This window comes from Doryrhamphus excisus, linkage group LG16 (genome assembly GCF_037039965.1).
Source record: "Doryrhamphus excisus strain RoL-2023G ecotype Guam linkage group LG16, RoL_Dexc_Guam_v1.1, whole genome shotgun sequence".
NCBI classification, from domain to species: domain Eukaryota; kingdom Metazoa; phylum Chordata; class Actinopteri; order Syngnathiformes; family Syngnathidae; genus Doryrhamphus; species Doryrhamphus excisus.
Genome location: NC_136372.1, coordinates 9350 through 29353, shown reverse-complemented (window position 1 = coordinate 29353; position 20004 = coordinate 9350). Strand labels below are relative to the sequence as shown.

The window sequence follows — 20004 nt, the reverse complement described above, 5'->3', positions numbered from 1 at the left end:
AGGGAAGGGTCAGGAGGTGGGAGTCGGAGGAATGGAAGCAAGTGCTTTTGTGATGGAGCAGGTATGGAGGGGCCAGATGTCAGAGAGCTGATCAGTGATGCGTTCATGGGAGTGGGTGGATGGTGAGAAGGCGAGCAGCGTAGTTCAGGACCGACTGTACTGTGTTGAGGATTTGGGGTAGTGTACTATTGCAGTAGTCGATTCTGGATGTGACAAGGGCGTAATGATTTAATCGTGCTAATCGTGCTAAAGTGTTTAGGATTAGGTGTCCGTGACTTCCAGTCGGGTGTTTAAAGGGGTCCACGACTGGGGGAACCACTAGCACCGTGAGGGTTCTCAAATGTAGGCTGCTGAGAACGCCAACTGGGGCGCAAAAGAGCAATTACAAGTTTCCAACAGCAACGGAAAGAGCGAAGAAGAAATATTCCACCCACAATGCATTTCGCTCTTCCAGCATCATTCCTCTGCTAAGATGGCGGACCGGCGGCGAAGAAGGAGACAAGCGTCCCAGGACAGCGAGGACGACGATGAGTCCGGTTCGGCTTCTGACAGCCAGGAGTCTGCGTCCCAGACTACCAAGAACCGTGGGAGAGAGGCCGAACCGCCGGAGACTGTTTCGAACCGTATCGAAGCGAAGAACGAAGTGGCGTCCGAGTGTGTGAGTAGCATTAGCTTGAGCTAACGTTAGCTTGCCCGCCTGGCGGCTTCCTGCGTCAAATCTCTCCTCCAAGATTTATGAATTGTCACTTTTTATTCCACGAGCCGCTTCCACGTATTACCACAAAGCAACGCAATTACACGCCGATCGAGTCGCAGCACTAGACAGGTAAAATTTGGAATGTCAAAACGTCATGGAAACGAGCCGCATTCAGGAAAAGCTCTTAAATGCGACGAGCCAATGACAAATGGTGAATTTAATTTAGGATCGCAAGCCGTGTCCTGGCTGATCGGATTCGACCGTGTTCCTATTTGGAGCGCTCCCAGTCCTTCAAATGTGCTTTCACACGACTGTCCATTTTACCGCTGCTGAGGATTCAAAGTGAATTGTATTCGTTGAATTGAAATTTACCAGCCAAAGGGACTGTTTAGTTCATGATGTTGTCATCCGGGACGCGACTAACGTTATTAATGGCATATATGACGCCTGGCCCTGTCCACATGGAAGGCTCTTGTTTTTACTGAAATTTTTGGCGGAAAATTGTAACAGCCTCAGGAGAAGTTTCGATTCGGTGAAAAGGATGTAATACATAAGGCACACCTACATGTGGCGCTGTAAACAGACTCACCAAAACAATAGAAGATGCAACGTCCGTGTCACTATGCAATCCGGGATCCGTCCCGGAAACGCAATCGGTGCCGCTCATGCGCGAGGACTACGTCACTTCCTCCAAATTTTGTACACCAGCGCTTCGCCGCACCATGTATGTGGTATTTATTCATTAGAATAAATGGGCAATAACCATAGTTTCTGTGTAGTATATTGAGGGGTTATTTCTAGTCGTATGGCATCCACCCAGTCTGAGGCAATGTACGTAACGCAGACAAAAATGTCATATCGGGGTATGTCTGATAACTATAGAATAAAACATCTAAAATGCAGATTAATGCATTACACATGCCTATCATGTGACCGCCGAAAAATAGGCCGAAAGGTTGAACCTGGAAAATACTTGATTGTGGGCAGGCCTCTAGGACCTAACTTTCAGGTGGTACAGTGGAACCTTGTTTAGCCTCACCAGTCCACACCAGAAGTACGTTAAAGGGAACCTGTTATGTCGTTAACAGCTAACAGCGTGCCAGGGACTCCCTTTTATGGGCGCGCCTGGTTACTAGTAGCTGAGTGGGACCAATCACAGCGGAGTGGGTGTGCCCGGAGGCGGGCTGTTGGTTGAATGAATGAAATCCATCTGAAATAGGTGCAGATTGTGGAAGACGTAGAAAGCTTTCTGTGCGGGTTATGGTGTGCAGAGCAGTGATTAATTGATGCCCAATCGATGGGTCAATTCATCAGCCACTCTTTTGGTGTCGTTTTTTTATTTGAGTATGTCGATATCCTCTGATTTAAGCCTCAGAAACATGAATATTGTTGAATTTCCATAGTCGTCCATGAAAGCAAACCTATGGTTTGGTGTTTTAGCCAAAAAAAAACATTCCCACACATCGGCTTTGACAGTGATTTTATGCTATTTTGATACTAACTGTAAGTGATCTATTTGTCATATTGAACCGGCAACATGGTGCTGGTGCATTTAGTTGCTCTTTCTGTTCAAATGGTTTTCTCAACAAAGAGCTGGAAATGAAATTTTTTTTTGAATAGAGAGGAATAAATAAGCTTAGCATGTGCGTCCCTCGCCTCGTGTACACAAGTTTGGACAGCTGTATGATTATCAAAATAAAACATCATGAAAGCTTTTGTGGCTTTTATAACCGTGGTCAACATCTGCGTACGTACGCTACATATACTGCATATACTGCATATACTGCATATACTGCATATACTGCATATACTGTATATCAATTCATACAACATACATGCTGCAAAATACTGTTTTATGTTATATTTAAGGTGTGGTGGATGTCCTCCATGATAAGTTAAACCCAGTCACTTTCGTTTTGCTTTTTTGTTTTGTTTTTCTTTGGTCTCATGAGCGCTTTAAGCTTGCGTTCACCTCGGCTTTGACAAAGACTGCACTGTGGCAGCGACATGCACACACATCAGATTTGTGATTTGCTAGGAGTTATGTTTTGCCTTTTTCTCACCTTTATAAAATGTTGGCACTTGCAACTGTCTTTGCTCTGTTGTGTATTATTGTGCAGTTGTTAGACTTGAGACGTTGTACTTGGCAAAGATCTCCAGAGTCAATCGCTGAAGACACAGGCGGGCAACAGATAGTGGCTTCCAGTTCCTAATTTCACGTGTTAGCAAGCTAATAGGCTGCCAACAAGGACATTTTATGATCACAGGATAAGCGGTAGAAGATGAAGGAATGAATGAACACATGAATTTGAACATTTGGACTCGGACAGTATTTTAACAGGACACCAAATGAGCCAACCAGGTGAACGCAAACCAAGGTTCCACTGTAATATGAAAGTGATGAAATATTAGTGAGCCAGTGTCTTACATGTTTGCACCTTGGCTGAAAGTGAGTCTTTAACTGAAATGACATTCGCTTTTTTGCTCCGCAGGAGAGTGAAGACGGAGTAGGAGAAGGTAGGGATGACGTTTGTGATGTCGTATGTGCTCAACCTTCAACTTGTGGTCGCAGTACGTTTACATGCACTAAACACCAAATGATTGCATGAATTGGCTAAAATCAGCTTGTTCGAAGGCATGTAAACACCTAAGCAGGCCCAAACATTCTACCATTGGAAAGTCATTTCCTCCTGCATGCAAACGCAGTAATGGCGCCGTCAATGGCACAAGCTTCAGTGGGGAAATGAAATTTAAGATGCAATATTTTTTTTTCAAGTATATGGTGGGTATATGGCATCCATGTCTTTATGGACCTTGCTTTGTGCACTGGTGCACAGTCATGGTGGTAGGGGAAGGGGCTGCTCCAAACTGTTCCCACAAGGTTGGGAGCATGCAATGGTCCAAAATGTTTTGGTATCTTGGAGCATTCAAAGTTCCTTTCACTGGAACTAAGGGGCCAAGCCCGACTCCGAAATTGGGACTTCACACGGAGGTGTGAAAGGGATCATTCCAAGCGTAGTAGTGCATGGAAACGTACTGACAGTTGACTGTGTTACGTGTGCACGCATGCAGCTGTCCTCTCAGACTACGACAGCGCAGACCCAGAAGAAGTGGCCTCCCACTCAGAGGTAAAGGTGGCTTTTTTGCTGAAAGTGTTCTGCTACAAGGCGTTTGGTTTAACTTGCTCTCCCTTCAGGGGGCGGATGAGGAGGAGGATGCAGATCGGTACAGTGATGAAGACTGTCCGGCAGCAGCCAGCGAGTCCAAAGTTCCTGCTGCCAACAAAGCAGCAGTAGGTGAGGAAGAGCTGAGTAAAGAAGAGAACACGGCGGATGAAAAGGGAAACTCTGCAGGAGAGCGACAAAGCGGTGATGGTCAGGTGAGACATGTCAGGATAAACCTTATCTCAAGGTATTTTACATATGAGAACCTGCTGATGAGCAAGCACTTGGCAAACTGAACCTCGACTGTGGGCTGAGAGAGACAGACAGAGGGGTTTAGCCGTGGGTCTTCGGATGATCATTAGCCACAGCGGGGCCCTCCGTTGCAGCGCCTCTCAGGAATACTATTAACTAAATACCAAAGTGTAAAAAGAAGTCTTGAGTTGGTACTTGAGTATTTCTGTGGTAGAAGCTTTAATATCAGCAGGTTGGGCATTTCAAGGTGTTGGAACTGGAGTAGAAAAGCCTGTAGGGCCCGCATACTTATTTCTGGCTCTTGGGATTGTTAAGACTGGCGTGTTGTTACTGTAGGTTTCTGGGCGCTTAATAGAATACAATTAGGTCAACCAAATAGGAAGGGGCCAACACTTGTAATATTTTCTAGACAAGTGACAGAACCTAAAAGTCGTATCTTCAATGAACTAGTGGCTAGTACTGGAGAAATACGGTTGAGTTTACACGTCCGAATGAGGAGTTGTGGTGCAGCATTTTGCTTTTCAAACTAGACACTAGAAAACCAGAAGGTACCTATCAAATATTTCCATGATTAGAAAATGTGAAGACAGTCATGTGGGTACAATATTATTCTTTGTAGTCTTTGCAATGGTCACTGTTCAGAGTTGAGATTTCGGGTTAGGCTTCTAATACACAGACGTTGGGGTTTTTGGTGATTTCAAATTGGTAGATGTTTATGTGATGTCAGCCCTCTAACTCTGAAACTGCTCTGCAGGAGTCCACCGTTGACCCCGAGACCAAAGCGGGAGGAAAATCAGGCCAGCAGCTTGATGATGATGAAGACCGAAAAAACCCAGCATACATCCCTCGAAAGGGTCTGTTCTTTGAGCATGACGTCAGAGGCCACGCCCAGGAGGAGGAGAGGTCCACAAAAATGTTTCAATCTTAGTTTTGATTCATGTCTTGCTGTTGTGGCACATGGCTCGCTCGGCTCTTTGACCTTCAGTAGCGTCTTGTCTTATTCTGCGCCAGGCCCAAAGGCAGAAACAGGAAGCTGTGGAAGGACGAAGGGCGCTGGGAGCATGATAAGTTCAGGGAGGAGGAGCAAGCGCCTAAAAGTCGTGAGGAGCTCATCGCCATCTATGGTTACGATATCCGCAACGGATGCAGCGCCGGAGAGCGTGCATTCAGACAGAGGCGACCTCGGTGAGTGGTTTCTCATTTTATCATTGCAAATTTGAATTAGTAGTATTAGTAATTGGGTGACACAAGATTAAAACGTAACATTGTTTCTCCTTTAGAGAAAAGATTTAGGGTGAAAACAGGACATCCAGCGGTCACAGCTAATGTAAATGATAATACACGTAATAAGGAAGTGGCAGTGCACCAGCCAGGATTAAAAGATTTATGCAGACTAAAAACCTTGCAATTCTACCTACCTTGGTGTTTTTTTCATCCGAGTCTGAGCCACCACAGCTGTGGTGGTGGAAATAGTCCAAGCAGAAGCTGTAGTAATTCTACATATAATCAAACATACTTATTTATCAGATCAAAACATGATCACTGCATATAACTTTAGCAATATATGTATCGCTTTATGGTAATGTATGTAACAGGCTACATTTATGCTCAGGTATAGATGTAACAGATTAGATTTATGCCGAGGTATACAGTAGATGTATGGTGGTGTATGCAATGGACTAGAGTGAAACAGCTGCTGCTAGCTTTAGCTGACATTGCTATCTTGAAATGCTGCACGTTATCAATCAATCAAACTTTATTTGTAGCGCACTTCTCATACATAGAATGTAGCACAAAGTGCTTTACACGTTAAAAAAAAGAAAGACAACAGGACACATGTACACCCCAGTCCCCAACCGAGAACTGCCCCCAGCGCAGCGAGCCCCCACTGAGGAAACAATGTAAAACATTACACAGTGCAGTGTGGTGGTTCTTAAATGTTTTGTTAGTGGCCCCACCATGACTTGCTCTGGCCTTCGATAAATGAGAAACCGACATCTTTTGCTCTTTTCTTGAACTGTGTAATACTGGCACTGTGACTGTCCACACGGCCGTGCTGAGTGTTGTTTACCTGTGCAGGAGACACACCTTTGCGGAAGCGGATAATATTGTTTTCAACTGGAAGAATCGGACCCTGTAACCCTAACCCATCACCAATGCTCCAATATGACTAATTTGCCATTTGTCTCTGCAGGTCCTCTGTGTCGCCCAGCAGAGACAAACGGTGGCGGGAGGGGGGAGAGCGAGCTGTCCGCTCCTGGCAGAGCAGCCGAGGAGGAGGTCCTTCCCGAGGAGCTCCTACCTCGACCTCTTCACTCCCACTTTCATCTGGCCAGCGTAGCAGCAATGTCTCCCGCACCACACACCCTCATCAGAGTCCAACACGGCGCCTGTCGCATCCCCAGTGTGGGGGTAGTGAATCAAATGCACCTCAGAATCACCCCAGAGAACGACCCTGCCCTAAACCCCCATCAGAGCTTGCAGCAGAGAAGGGTACGCCCTGCAAGGGAGGCCGTGGCGGAGGAAGGGGCGCTGCCTCCGTAGTTGTGGGAGACGTCCCGGTCAGCAAAGGTGGTGTTGCAGACAACCCCACCTTAAGCACTGTAACATTTTCATCATCGCAGTCCAGCGGGTACATAACCACATTGCCAAGTCGACAGTCTCTGGAACAACGAGAGGGTGATGACAGTTCTGCATTTGGATCATCTTCCGCCGACAATTCCCAAACATCAGCGGGCCCCCGAGAAGCATCGCCTCCCACCGAACGTCCGGTAGAGCGAAAGTCGTATTCCCTAGCCCGCAGGACTCGCTCTCGGCCGGCTGAGCTGGGCAGCAAACAGCCTTCCATGGAGGAAGCGGCAGCAACCGGGGGTGGCGGGGTGATAGGAAAGACCCAACTGGGGGCGGGAGGCATGGCAGAACTGGACCAGGATGTGGCTCGACTCAGTCTGGTGTCCGGCCACAACTGGAACCACACCCCGACGTCATACGTTCGCTCTGAGATGAGAGGTATTTATTTATTTAATGTGTTTTTTCAATTTCTCCAAAAGTTGACATAGAACAGCACAATTGAAACGTAACCCTAACCCAAGTGATGAACAGCAGCAAATGTTGACTTCAGCATTTCAAGTCGCATCACAACTTTGCGTTGTACACGTTGACAGTGGTTGTTGACAAAGGTTTTGCCTCGTTTCTATGGCCAGGCCTGACCAGCAGCATGCATGTCCATGGGGGGCCTCATCAGTTCTCCAGTTTGGATGAGCTCGCTGTTAGTTCCAACCGCGCCAAACGCTATTCCTCCCAGCGGCAAAGAGGCGTGGCTGACCCGGCGGCCATGCATATGGGCGTGATGGAGGGACACTACTATGAACCTAGTGAGATGTTGACGAAGAAATATTAGTACTCATTACTGACCACATAAGTTACTGTGTGAGGACGTGCACTCGTTGGTTGCTGATGGGTGTCATTGATTGCCTTTCTACCTTTCAGTGTCATATCAAGGACCAATTTATACTCATGGCGATGGCGCCACACCCATCCCACCCCAAGGCATGCTGGTCCAGCCAGAGATGCACATCCCACACCCTGGTCAGTCTTGTTTATCAACACAACCAAACTGTCAAAATGCTCTTGTTTTTCAAATGATTTTCGGAGTGTTTGACTTTTTCAGGTCTCCATCCCCACCAATCAGGAGGCCCTATCACCAACCCCACCCTCTACGGAGGACCACCAGTATCTCTGTCGCCGGGGCAGCCACAGCAACTGCTGCCACCACCTTTCTACCCTCCACCGGGGGTCATGACTTTCCCTTACCCTGCCATGTACCCTAACCCTCAGGTACACGAGGTGGACATCAAATGAACAGGTGTACATTGCAAGTTACCCTACAAAATACCACATCACTACTTCCTGCTCTCTTTAGGGTCAATCTCAGGTGACCTACGGAGGCGTGACATATTATGACACAGTGCAGCAGCAGGCTCAGCCTAAGCCTTCTCCCCCCCGCCGTACGTCCCAACCCGTTACCGTCAAGCCCCCCCCTCCAGAAGTGCCATTTGCCTCAGAGTGACCCTGCTTGTCCTTCCTCCCCGACTCGGCAACACCGGGGCAGAGGACCAGAGGTGAGTCTTCACAATATGTCTTGTCCCGCTGAGCAATTGGCGACATGCTTAGCGTGTCATTGGCGTTAGTCAGGAGACGGCGTGGAGACGATGCAGAACCACAGTCAAACATGGAGGAGCAAGTCATGTAACCCTCGGCATCGCTGCTGGATTCAGACTTTGTCTTGTCACCATGTTGCAGTTTGTCAGCCATGTTGGCATTGACCAAGACATTCAGTCACACGTGAATGTTTGCAAAATCAAACCGTTCCAAGACTTGTCGTGTTCCTGTGTACAGGCTTCACCTGTGAAGTCACATGACGCCAGAAAGGCCAGAAACGCACTTGATTTTTTTTTTCAGCTCCTCCCACCCGTGATATTCAGAACAAAAATAAAGATGGACTCTTTAGTTAGATTTTGACGTCTGCCATGGAATCCCAGTTGAAGACATACAGCATGATGGGGAAACGTAGTTGCATAAGATTTATTAACGAGAGAATTAACGATGTGCATAGAAACCTAATATGCAATCTTCTACAGTGACCTGGAAAGATTTCCTTTAGAGAATTGTCTTGATTTTCTTTTCTATTTACCATTTTCAAATGTCCTGGATTTTTTTTCTGTGATGGTCCCAATAAAATACCCTTTTGACCTTTATGGACTTCCTGTTGCTCATACATCACTTCTCACCTCTGCAGACGTGACTTTTTTGGTTCTTATCACCATGATCAAATGCTCCAAGTTGTCTCTACAGACACGTCTACTCGGCTTTGTTTCGGGACTGTTCTCTCAGGGAGGTGCCTATTTTGAAGTTGCCATGGCGATGGTGCCGTGTTACAGCACGTCTGTACTATCCCAGCCGACTGTTCAACTGGGAGCTCACGACAAAATGAATATCAAGACGTCGGCCAACAACAACGTCGATGTGCTGTTTTGTATGGGCGACGTCACGCGCCAGTCCCGCCCTTTACATGATTGACATCGTTGACGTTTTTTCCGGCGCGCACGCAGCTGGCTTGGGAGTCGAGAACGCGCAACTGCAGCAGATCAGGTGGGGGCGGGGCCGGAGTGTACGTTCATTTGGCAGAGGGGGAGGCTGCGGCATCCGCCTGACTACGAGCGTCGATGAGGTGCACGCGCCAGGCGTCTCGTCGACGGTTCGGCTGATCTGAGGAGCGGTGTGATGTAGACCGGCTTCCCCCTTCCGATCCGCACTCCCCACCATGCCGGCGGGGATGAAACCGCTGGAGAAGTTCCTCAAGAAGCAGACCACCGCACTGAGCCGCGCCGGAGGATTGGACAAGGCCAGCGGGGGGAGCGCGGCATCGCGGCGAAGGGCCAGCCTGTCGCGTGTGGTTCCGTTCTTCAGGGAGACGTCTCCGGAAGGGGGGCAAGCCCGGGAGGTGCTCAGGTAAGAGGGCGGAGGGCCGCGGGTGCGCTGCTCGGTTACGCAACACGCAGAGTACGATGACGTCACAAGCATCAGCCTGCAGCCTGATTTTCACGATCGAGAGACTTTCACGTCAACGTCTCGTCTGACCTTTAACTTCTGCAGTCCCGACAGCGAAGACCCTCCCCCCTGGCCCTCCGCTGCCGCTCCGGCCAACGGCTCGGCTTGCGGAGACGTCCGCAGTCCGTCCCAGTCGAGCGACGAGCAGAGTTCCGAGGCCAGCGTGGTCGCCGACATCATCGGGGGCGAGGTGACGCTTCACGCCGACACGCCCGAAAATCTCACCCTCGCCCTCCTGGACAGCGTGACCGGAAGACGGTACGGGCACTGCACCGGTGAGTCATGTGACCGAGTGGCACGGTCGTCAGCCTTCTTCTTAATGGCTAACGTCCACTCTTACTAAACACATGCCATTGATTACTAAACACACTGGATGCACTTGCGTTTAAAGACGGACGAATAAAACCCTAACTCGAAAACCTCAGAGGACGTCAAATTTTCACCTTTCTAGCTGTTTTTCTTTATAGAAAGTCATGACGATATCTTTTTTTTGCTGTTTTTATTCAGCCATTAGACTGGATTTGCTCATACAGCTGATAGTCAGTCTTGAAAGTAGGCTATTTTCTTATAGGGCAATTCTAATAAAATATGATTTAATTCCACAGATTTTACAGCTGTTTCAAAGACATATGACTTAGCCATAATACAGCATGGTGAGTCATTGTGAGACGGTGAATTTGTGTGCGCGGTTATGGATAGTATTATGAAATACAACAATTTTCTATCTGTAAAGGAGGCGTACATTAAAGAGGAACTGCACTTTTGGGGAATGTTGCCAGTCCGCCACAGTCCATGTGAAACATGAACACATATTTCTTTGCCTTTTACTGTATATCTATATTAACCAACCGGCGAACACAAACAACCACATCTGGCGGACTAACACCACACTCTGCGAGCTGCTCGTGCCATAGACGGAACGACGGAAGACCTAACTCTCCACGTGGCTACCAAGACTCATCAAGATGCTGGTTTCCTGCCAGCATCTTTGACCTGAGGACCAGAGCACACGTCTTGTGCTGGAAGCCATCCCGATGTTGTTGCTTTATCTATGCTGCTGTTATTGACTGAAGTAGCTATGATGCACGGGCGATGTGAAATCGATGCGCCTGGGAAAGACGTTTCTGCAGTGTCATCAAAATATGGAAGACACTGTAAGTATTACATGTTACCATCAGTGCACACGTTAATGCTTGATCACAGCATGTATATCAAATAATAAAACGTTTTTTATGGGGCTTCATAGTCGAAATAGGTACATCCCAATGATGTGCATCGTTAACTCGTTCACATGAAGTCATTTAAAACTTGTTGGAATCCACAGAAAAGGGAAAGAAGTGTGTGTTCATGTTTCACATAAGGGCTGTGGATGATGGGCAAAATTCCAAAGAAGGTGTCCTTTCCCTTTAAATGTATTGACAAGATGGGCATCTGTGAGTATCTCATTGGTGGGCCAAGTGTCCTGTTTTTTTCTAATCAAATTATGGTCACCCTACACTGAAAAAGGTCATTCTGAGAATATGTAATGGTAACATAATGACGTTTCTGCAAATGAGGTTTGTCTCTTGACAAGAATATATAACATTTTGAATTCATCTACATTTGTTCAAAACACATAGTTTGGATTTTTGTCTTTAATAAGCAGAAAGTTTGCTGGTCGGAATTACTCTGCTCCAACTGCGCCTGCGTGATGAGTGGATTCCGGGAAATCCCGCCGCAACCAATTCAAAGCCCCCGAGCGAGCACCGACAGAAGGACATCATTTGACAACATTGGAAACCTATAGATATATATGTCTTAAATGGACAAAGTACATAGTGTAGGTGGTGGTTATGTTTATATATAAATATATATACACACACATATAGTATATATAGTATATAAACATAACCACTACCTACACTATGTACTATATCAATTTAAGAAATAAAATGCTTGAATATCTAAATAATTCAACCAATTACTTCTTAGTTACTTAGTCAAATTTTTTATTTTTTCTTGTGAATGTATTATTTCTCTTTAAACGAGCAAAAATGTGTTTTATCCGATTACTTGATTAATTGACAAAAATTTTGGTAGAATACTTGATTACTAAAGTATTCGACAGCTGCAGCCCTAGAATGAACAAATGAATTATCTTCAAAATTTGAAGTTTGTGAACATAATATGGTTTTAATATGGTTTTTGAAGTGTGCAGGAGTAGGGGATACATGGCTGAAGGGGTACGTGACTGTAAAACGTTGCACTTCTAACCCTGCGAACCACTATATAATAACGTGATGTAAAAACTTGCCTTGATTTTTTCCAAGCAAATGGAGCCCTGTATTTTATCAGTGTAATAAATAGAAAGGCAGACGCGTTGAGGCGTGTGTGTGTGTGTGTGTTGGGGGGGGGGGGGGTTACATAATCCCTGCTGTCCTCTTTCAGACTGCTTAATACTCTTCTGGTGTGTTCCTGCGTGTTTGTACAGGAATGTGTGTGTGTCAGTAGGCGCCAACAAGAACACACAAGTGATGTACAACCCTTTTCTGGAACTGAAAATCATACTCTACATATTATTTCTAGTAATATTATACTTTTGTTATTTCTAGTATGTAACTAAGTAATTTTGCTATTACTAAAAGTATTACTACCAATAATATTGCTACTTTGTGCTGCAATTTTTCAGCTTCACTTGATCGTCTACCCCAAATGTACACTGGTCACTAAGTGTCTGTAATGTTACTGTAATGTTGGAGAGAAACACCAGCACGCCCTGATGGTGCAACAGCCTTTTTGGACTTTGCATATCATCACAACGGGCCCAATCATAGCTGTTGCATCTTCTTCTTCCGTTACCTATGCAAATCTGAAACTCAACACTGAACTCCCGACATCACTGCTTGTTCACTTCTCAGCTTGAACACATTTATAGTAACACGCACAAGCTGTTTTATGCCTTAAATGGGTTATTATGATTATGAATGGGCCTTTTTTTTTAGCTCTGAATGTTGTGTTTAGGGTTAGGGTTAGGGTTAGGGTTAGGGTTAGGGTTAGGGTTTTTTTGCTGTTATGTTTCTCAATTGATGTATTTGAGCTGCGTGCGTCACTCAGTGTGTATATAGAATGTTATAGCCATTTCGTGTACTTACATGTGAGAGATTATTGCTGCACACATTGACATTTTGACCTCACTTGACCCTAGCTGAAAGAGGGAGCCATCAGTCATGTGACTGGCATAGCTCCACCCATTTTCTTGGCTGGCTCCGCCTTTGACTTCCCTCTCCACATGCGCACATTTCTTCTGCCATGTTGTCTTTGGTACACGTGCACATACTCATGCACACTGTTCATCTATCTCCCTTCCCTTTTCACCCTCTTGCTGTCTCCATGGCAACCCTCTGCAGCAAGGCAGGCTGGGCAGGACACGCCCACTGCAGTTAGGATCGCTGTCTCTCGTGCTCTCGCTCTGTCTCACTCCCCCCCCTCCCCCCCCCCCCCACACACACACAGTGACACACTTAAGTACAAAAATGTGTTTGGAAATGTGTATATGTGATTTAAAATCATGATCTCTGTGTGTGTGTGTGTGTGTGTGTGTGTATAGAGACGTTGTTGGACGACTTCATGCTGACCCATCCCATTTTCCTGACGGCAGACACCTTCCAGCAAGTTCTACTGCAGCAGTATCCTCCATGTGCACGACCACACACAAACACGTGGACTGTGATGTTTTCACTCCTAGCCTGGCAGACAAAATTGAGGGCAAACTCCTTCACTACTACTCTCAGATTTTCTGTGCATGTGGGGGAGGGGCCAGGGCCAGGTGGTGAAAAGGATGACAGAGGAGGAGGGGGCCTGGATGCTGTGCACAGGAAGCGGGCGGTCCTCAGTGTTGCCTTCCGATACCTCGACACGTACCGAGAACTCCTGCAAGAGGAGGGCGACAAGTTCCCTAAGGTGATACACACAACACTACACAACTATACCCAGGTGTGACTACACACATCATGACTCTCTGTCTGTGTGTGTGTGTGTGTGTGTGTGTGTGTGTGTGTGTAGGATTTGTACGGGTGCGCGCTTCAGGAACTGAGTTGTCATCCTGAGCTGGTGGACGATGTGGTCAAACTGCAACGCTGGACAGAAATTTTACACTGCCCGTATGTGCGCGCGCACACACACACACACACTCTTATGTGTTAAAACGGTGGGTAAGATGGCACCAGTGTGTCTGGCTCGCCGCTTCCCACAGCTCACTGTGATTGGTTTTATGTTTGTTTTGTCGTTTGTTCTGAGGACCATGGACCTCATAACACCTCTGCTGGTGTATGATGGTCAGGGATCACCTCAAATCTAGGACATTGTGTGTGAAACAAGAGTGTGATGGGCCAAACAAACTGTGTTAATGTCCATTACTGGGCAACACGAGGAGTGTTGTACTCTCCGGCCTCTTCTCCCTCCGGGTACTTTGGGTGGTGTGAACCCCGACAACCTCCAGCCACTGAGCAGGGCAGCTGTAGTGGCTGTTAATGTTACTGCCAAGTCTGCACTACTCGAACCAGACATTTATCCTCCAGGGTACCGGTAAAGATTTTTCCAATAAGGAAATGACTTGTAGAAATGATAAAACGTAAACAAGCCGTGTTGATGACATGGCGCCGTGGCAGATTTTAAAGATGAATGAAAGGCTGTTAAGGTGAGGAGATTTGAGCGTTCATGTATGGAAGGATTTACTCGGTCGGCTACTACACACAATAACCTGCATAGAAAACTTTTGAGATTCTGTACCCATGTCGGCTTTCTTTCCTTGGATTTGTGCCTCCCGCCAAAACGGACTGTTTAATTTATTGCACCCACTGCCTGCCTCGGGCAACACCCACTTTGCTGTCATTGGTCACACGCCCAAAGTGCTTCCCAACTACGAACGAACCCCACTTTGGTAATGTAATGAGTATAGGGGTTGATATATGAATCAGGTCTTATGTGCAGCGCTTTTATAAAATGCGCTAGATAAATGAAGTGGATTGAATTGTGTGTGTGTGTGTGTGTGTGTGTGTGTGTGTGTGTGTTTTGTCAGCTGTGATGAGGAGAAGGAAAGCAGAAGGAAGCAAGTGCGACCGCTCTTCAGACACTTTCGACGAATCGACGCCTGTCTGCAGCCCAGGGAGGCGTTCAGAGGCTCTGATGAGAGTGCGGCATTTCTTGACTAGACCTGTTTCACCTAGCACGGTGGCATGCTAAGCTAACGCTGTGCATCTACGTTGCCAGTCTTCTGCAGGGTCTACACTCCCGATCATTCCTACGTCACCATCCGCAGTCGCCTGTCCTGCCGTGTGGGAGACATCCTGGCTCTGGTTCGAGAAAAGCTGCAGTACAGCGATGAGCAGCCGCTTCTTCCCGGAAACCTCATCCTGGTGGCGGTCACGTCGGCTGGAGGTCAGCTGACACAAGCTGCTAGTTCCCATTTCACCGCTGGCTTGACTGGCTTCGACTGTGACGTCGTCCAGGGCCGTTGACAGCTTTGCCGGGCCCGGGTGAAAATAATGTAAGACAAGATACCCGTATGCCCCCCCCCCCTCCCCAAGCAACGGCCCTGACGTAGTCACATGACTCACTGTGACGACTTCCTAGTCTTCTAATTGTCCTCATTCTACGTCACACTTTCCCTAAATGATGTAATGTTGGCGTCAATGGTTATGGTTACCTGCGTTCTTGTGTGTGCATGTGCAGAAAAGGCAGTGTTTCGGCCCAGTGACGAGGCCGTCTTCACCACTTTGGGGGTCAACACCCACCTGTTCACCTGTGAACCCTCTGAACTGGAGTCGCTGGTGAGTCGTACCAGAAAACGTCTCTTTGTCATCGCCACTGCAAACTTCCTCCTTCTTTCAGTTTGGCTTCTTGGCATGAAGCTCAGTATCGATCTAAAAGCAGAGTCCGCTGCAGGCTGGGAAGCTTTATGACATCTGGGTTATCGTCAGAAAGGGCTGGCTTTGTGTGTATGATGTCACTTCTTGTTCCAACAGCTTCCTCTTCCCGAGGAGATCCACTGGACACCCGGAGACAGCAAACTTCATGACATGTCAGCAGAGGAAGTGGCCAACCAGCTGGTGGCCTTTGACTGGGAGCTCTTCAGCTGCGTGCACGAGGTCGGAGCAGCAAGTCCCACGTGCACATGCATGGTCCATGCACACACGCCACCTGACTGTCACAATAAACAATACCAGTGACACTCTGACAACAAGACCGCTTTTATGAGTCTTGTCTGCCTTGTCACCCATTGTAGGTGGAGTTTGTGTGTTACGTGTTTCATGGAGAGCAGTCCCGCTGGCGCCCCCTCAACCTGGAGCTGGTACTGCAGCGCTGCAGTGAGGTCCAGCACTGGGTTGCCACCGAGATCCTGCAGTGTCACTCCCTGCCAAAACGAGTCCAACTGCTCCGCAAGTTCATCAAGATCGCAGCGCTGTGAGTCCCACAACCTTAATGTCATAATCTGCCGCAAGAACACGGCGCTTTGTGGCGCCGCAGACGTGCTACAGCAGGGTAGACTCGGCTTTCCAGCCAGGGCCACCCACGTGTCCGTATGTGCTTAGAAGCCATATGTAATTCATCTCAGCTTTGTCACTCTGTGAAAAAGCAGATTAATATCAACTGCACTTTTTGCCAAATTTGCCGTTTTATTTTCCAAATATATTTCTTCTTAAATAACCTTAGGAAAAATATTCCAACTTTCATCCTATGTCATTTTCTCAAATGCTCATCTGGTAATATTGTGACTTTGTTCCCATGATGATTTTCTTTATTGTTGTATCATAACTTTCCCAAAATTAGGTTTCTCAATTCTCTAACCATTCTTTTTAATAAATTATTCTCAACTTTTTTCCAACTCTGTTCTACTAAATTGAGATAATTTTCGTCATATTACAGATTTATATCAAATTGACCTCTTTGTTAGAAAATGACTTTTACTACTTATCCAAACGTGCATAAACGTACATGTGAGCCTTGTGTTCTCTGGACATCGTCATGTGACCAAGCTGCCATGGTCATGTGTTTCAGCTGTAAACAGCAGCAGGACCTTCTGTCCTTCCTCGCTGTGCTGCTCGGCCTCGACAACCCCGCCCTCAGCAGACTGCGGCTTACCTGGGAGGTAATGTCACGTCACACAACACGCTGAGGTCATGTTCACACTTCCAACGCTCGCTCAAATGTGATGACCACGTCGGAGGTTGTTTATGTTTTATCATTTCTACCGGTATAAGTCATTCTCTTTCATTGGAAGAATCTATAGTGGTACCCTGGAGGATAAAGGTCTCGTTCCAGTAGTGCAGACTCGGTAGACCATTAGACCTGCTGATCATGACAGACTTGATTTATTTATAGAATCAACATTTACTTTATTTTCCAATTGAACAAACCTGATGTTGTGGTGTGTGTGTGTGTGTGTGTGTGTGTGTGTGTGTGTGTGTCCATGCACATGTACCTATGTACGTGCGCACATCAGGGTCTTCCAGGGAAGTTCCGGAAACAGTTTCAGCAGTTTGAAAGCATTGCTGTGAGGCTATTTTTCTTCCCTCAATTTTGTTTTTGTTTTTCGTCCCTCGTCTGATGTCTTCTTTTCTTTTGTAAAACCTCAGGATCCTTCCAGAAACCATAAGTCCTACAGAGACCTGATCACCAGTCTGAGACCTCCACTCATCCCCTTCACTCCTCTGCTGCTTAAAGGCATGCACGCACGCACGCACACGCACACTGAGGTGTGGAGTATGAACATGTGTTCTTTTGTTTCCTTGTCAGATTTGACTTTTCTTCATGAGAGTTGTAAGACTTTTCACGGCCAGCTGGTCAATTTTGACAAGATGGTAAAAAAAAAAAAATTTGCTCTGCAGTTGTTGGTACATGGTGGCATTTACCTTTGGTCATTTTTTGTATTCAGCACAAAGTTGCCGACATGGTGCGAAGCATACGAAGATACCGTAGTGGACAGCTGGGTAACACACACACACAGACAGACACACGTACAATATAAATGCTAATGAAGCTAACAGTTTTGACACCTCTGGTAGCCATGGATATGGAGACGTCGCCATCCCACCTGCAGACCAAAGCGTATGTGCGACAGCTGCAGGTGATCGACAACCAGAACCATCTCTTCGACCTGTCCTGCAAACTGGAGCCCAGAGACACGTAGAGATGCCAGGACGCGTCCCACCTCCTCTTCCTCCCTCTCAGCGAACACGTGAAAAGCTTCTTAACAGGCAGCCAATCAGGCGAAGCTCGGCAGCCATCTTGTCTCCTTCCTGACCACAGACGACATGTAGTCGCAGTTTGACCTCCACCCAGCTGATGAGGTGAGCCTAGTGATGGATGATTTATCTCTTCAAAGGTCAACCTCTGACCTCAGGGGCGTGTCTTTCTTCTTAATGAATGAGGAGGACAGCAGAGAAGTAAACAAATGTTTAGTCATTTCTGTCTGGGAAGGTGTACTGTGACACTCTATGGGCGGCGCTTGTGCAATAACAGGAGGCGATGCACGTCTGGTGTCAACCAAGCATGTTGACGACGCTCAGGGCTCCCAGGTTTTGTGTACTTATTGTGATGATGATTAAGACTTATTTTTCTTCTTTCCCTTGTAGTCTTTGGATCATTTTGATCAACAAAGACAGAGGGATATTTTTGTAAATGTTGTCTCATTGCAACGCTAAAGGACATCACACGTCTGCCAGTTGAGACCTGGCGGGGCTCTGCTGCGGCCAATCCTGGATTCAAGTCATTCATTTACAAATATCAAACAGGCGTCTCAAAAGATGACAAAATTACAATTACAAAATCTGAGAAGATCTGGCTTTGATTTTCTGCTCGGGCATCTCTTTGTGGAGTTAGCATGTTCTCCTTGTGCATGGTTTTTCTCCGGGTAATCCGCTTTCCTCCCCTGTTCCAAAAACATGCTAGCTGTTTGTTAGCTTGATTGGCCACTCCAAATTGTCCATAGGTATGAATGCGGGTGGGAATGGTTGTTTGTCGATACGTGCCCTGTGATCGGCCGGCCACCAGTACAGGGTGTACCCCGCCTCTCGCCCCCAAAGACAGCCGGGATAGACTCCAGCATACCCCCACCACTATAGTGAGGATAAGCGGTATAAAAAACGGATGGCCGGACAGTATGAAATGTTTAATCTTCCGAGTCCATTAATGAAACAAATGAATCAATAGATGAATTTACCTGCTGACTAAAATATCTGTTGGCGAGCCAGGGCTGATAGTGAGTAACAGCGCCTCCCGTATGCTCAAAGTGTTAAGCAATTAGCGTTGTCATATTGAAACAAGATCGGCATCCTTGTGTTTTCAGATTGATTTAGAAGATGTATTTTGACCTGTTAGCATCACAGGTAGTCTCAGGAAATTTGCTGGGTGTTGAAGCCTCCTGCCGGACAACATACAAACATTCAAAGTAGACGTGAAGTGCTGGTCTTTGCTGTAAAACTCAGGCGTGTCCGTTTGTAAAGGTCGCGTATTGAGTGGCTGACCTTGAAACATGTACATAGTGTGAGTGTGTAAATACTTCCAAATGAAAGGAGAATCTATTTTAAAGATGTTTGTTTCACGTAGAGATGAGATTTTATTCACGTGTGTTGTTTACATTGTGCCAAACCGTGAGCCATGACAAGTAAAGATCCACGTTAGCATGACGATGGTATTTGTCAAGGGTCGAGGACCGCGCTACACGAGCTGGCAGTGCTGTAGCATTTGCGCTTTCAGTTGTGAACTTGTAACTTTGTTCTCTGAAATGTAATCAAGAATTTGTATGCTTTAAAAGTATGGAGACAACCACCAATATTTTTCCAACCTTTTTCTTTGTAATGATTTGGCACTTTAAGATGGCATTCCTATTTTGAAACGATGCATCACAATGTTGTTTCCTGCAGTTGCTCAAATAAACCTGATGACGGCGACATTGTGCTCTTCCATTGTGTCATCATGCCTGGCATCACATGATGTGCAAGGCTGTAGATTTGAGTTAAATTAAGTTTAGGGACAGAAATCACCCCTTGGGGTGAGGCGTGTAGGACCGAGTGCCCCCGCCTCCTCTAAGGTGTACCAGGGAATGCACTCGCACCATCCAGTAGGGAATGTCACTCCCGAGGGACAAATCTCCTGTGGTTGTGCATCGATCATGTGAGTACGGGCGCGGTGCGTCCCGTATCGCACCAATGTCCAACCCCCTTCAGTTGGGTCCATATCGGTACACAGAATTATAATTTGTATAATTTTTTTCATATTTGAGTGTTTTGTATTTTGTCCCTT

At 46.7% G+C, this 20004-nt stretch overlaps 2 protein-coding genes across 4 annotated transcripts; both read left to right on the top strand.

The window, feature by feature from the left end:
* Positions 1–42: 42 nt before the first annotated feature.
* Positions 43–8870, top strand: casc3 (casc3 exon junction complex subunit). Of its 3 annotated transcripts, none has more exons than XR_009119574.2 (13): positions 43–61; positions 455–658; positions 3190–3214; positions 3770–3825; positions 3894–4076; positions 4868–5016; positions 5125–5298; positions 6308–7122; positions 7317–7487; positions 7603–7701; positions 7805–7950; positions 8036–8234; positions 8304–8870. XR_009119574.2 is itself a non-coding variant. In XM_058049311.2 (12 exons), the coding sequence occupies exons 1-12, from the start codon at positions 53–55 to the stop codon at positions 8180–8182; spliced, it is 2199 nt and encodes a 732-aa protein (XP_057905294.2). In that variant the 5' UTR covers positions 44–52; the 3' UTR covers positions 8183–8870. The 3 variants fall into 3 exon arrangements, 1 of the variants encoding a protein (XP_057905294.2); XR_013630068.1 differs by having other exon boundaries at positions 44–61; positions 7784–7950; XM_058049311.2 differs by having other exon boundaries at positions 44–61; positions 7784–7950; positions 8036–8870.
* Positions 8871–9284: 414 nt separating this feature from the next.
* rapgefl1 (Rap guanine nucleotide exchange factor (GEF)-like 1) lies at positions 9285–19652 on the top strand. Its single transcript, XM_058049315.2, has 16 exons — positions 9285–9624; positions 9769–9998; positions 13310–13388; positions 13494–13662; positions 13765–13862; positions 14780–14892; positions 14971–15138; positions 15433–15530; positions 15726–15848; positions 15986–16164; positions 16759–16849; positions 17204–17254; positions 17337–17424; positions 17497–17561; positions 17636–17690; positions 17766–19652. The coding sequence occupies exons 1-16, from the start codon at positions 9437–9439 to the stop codon at positions 17888–17890; spliced, it is 1920 nt and encodes a 639-aa protein (XP_057905298.2). The 5' UTR covers positions 9285–9436; the 3' UTR covers positions 17891–19652.
* Positions 19653–20004: the final 352 nt, after the last annotated feature.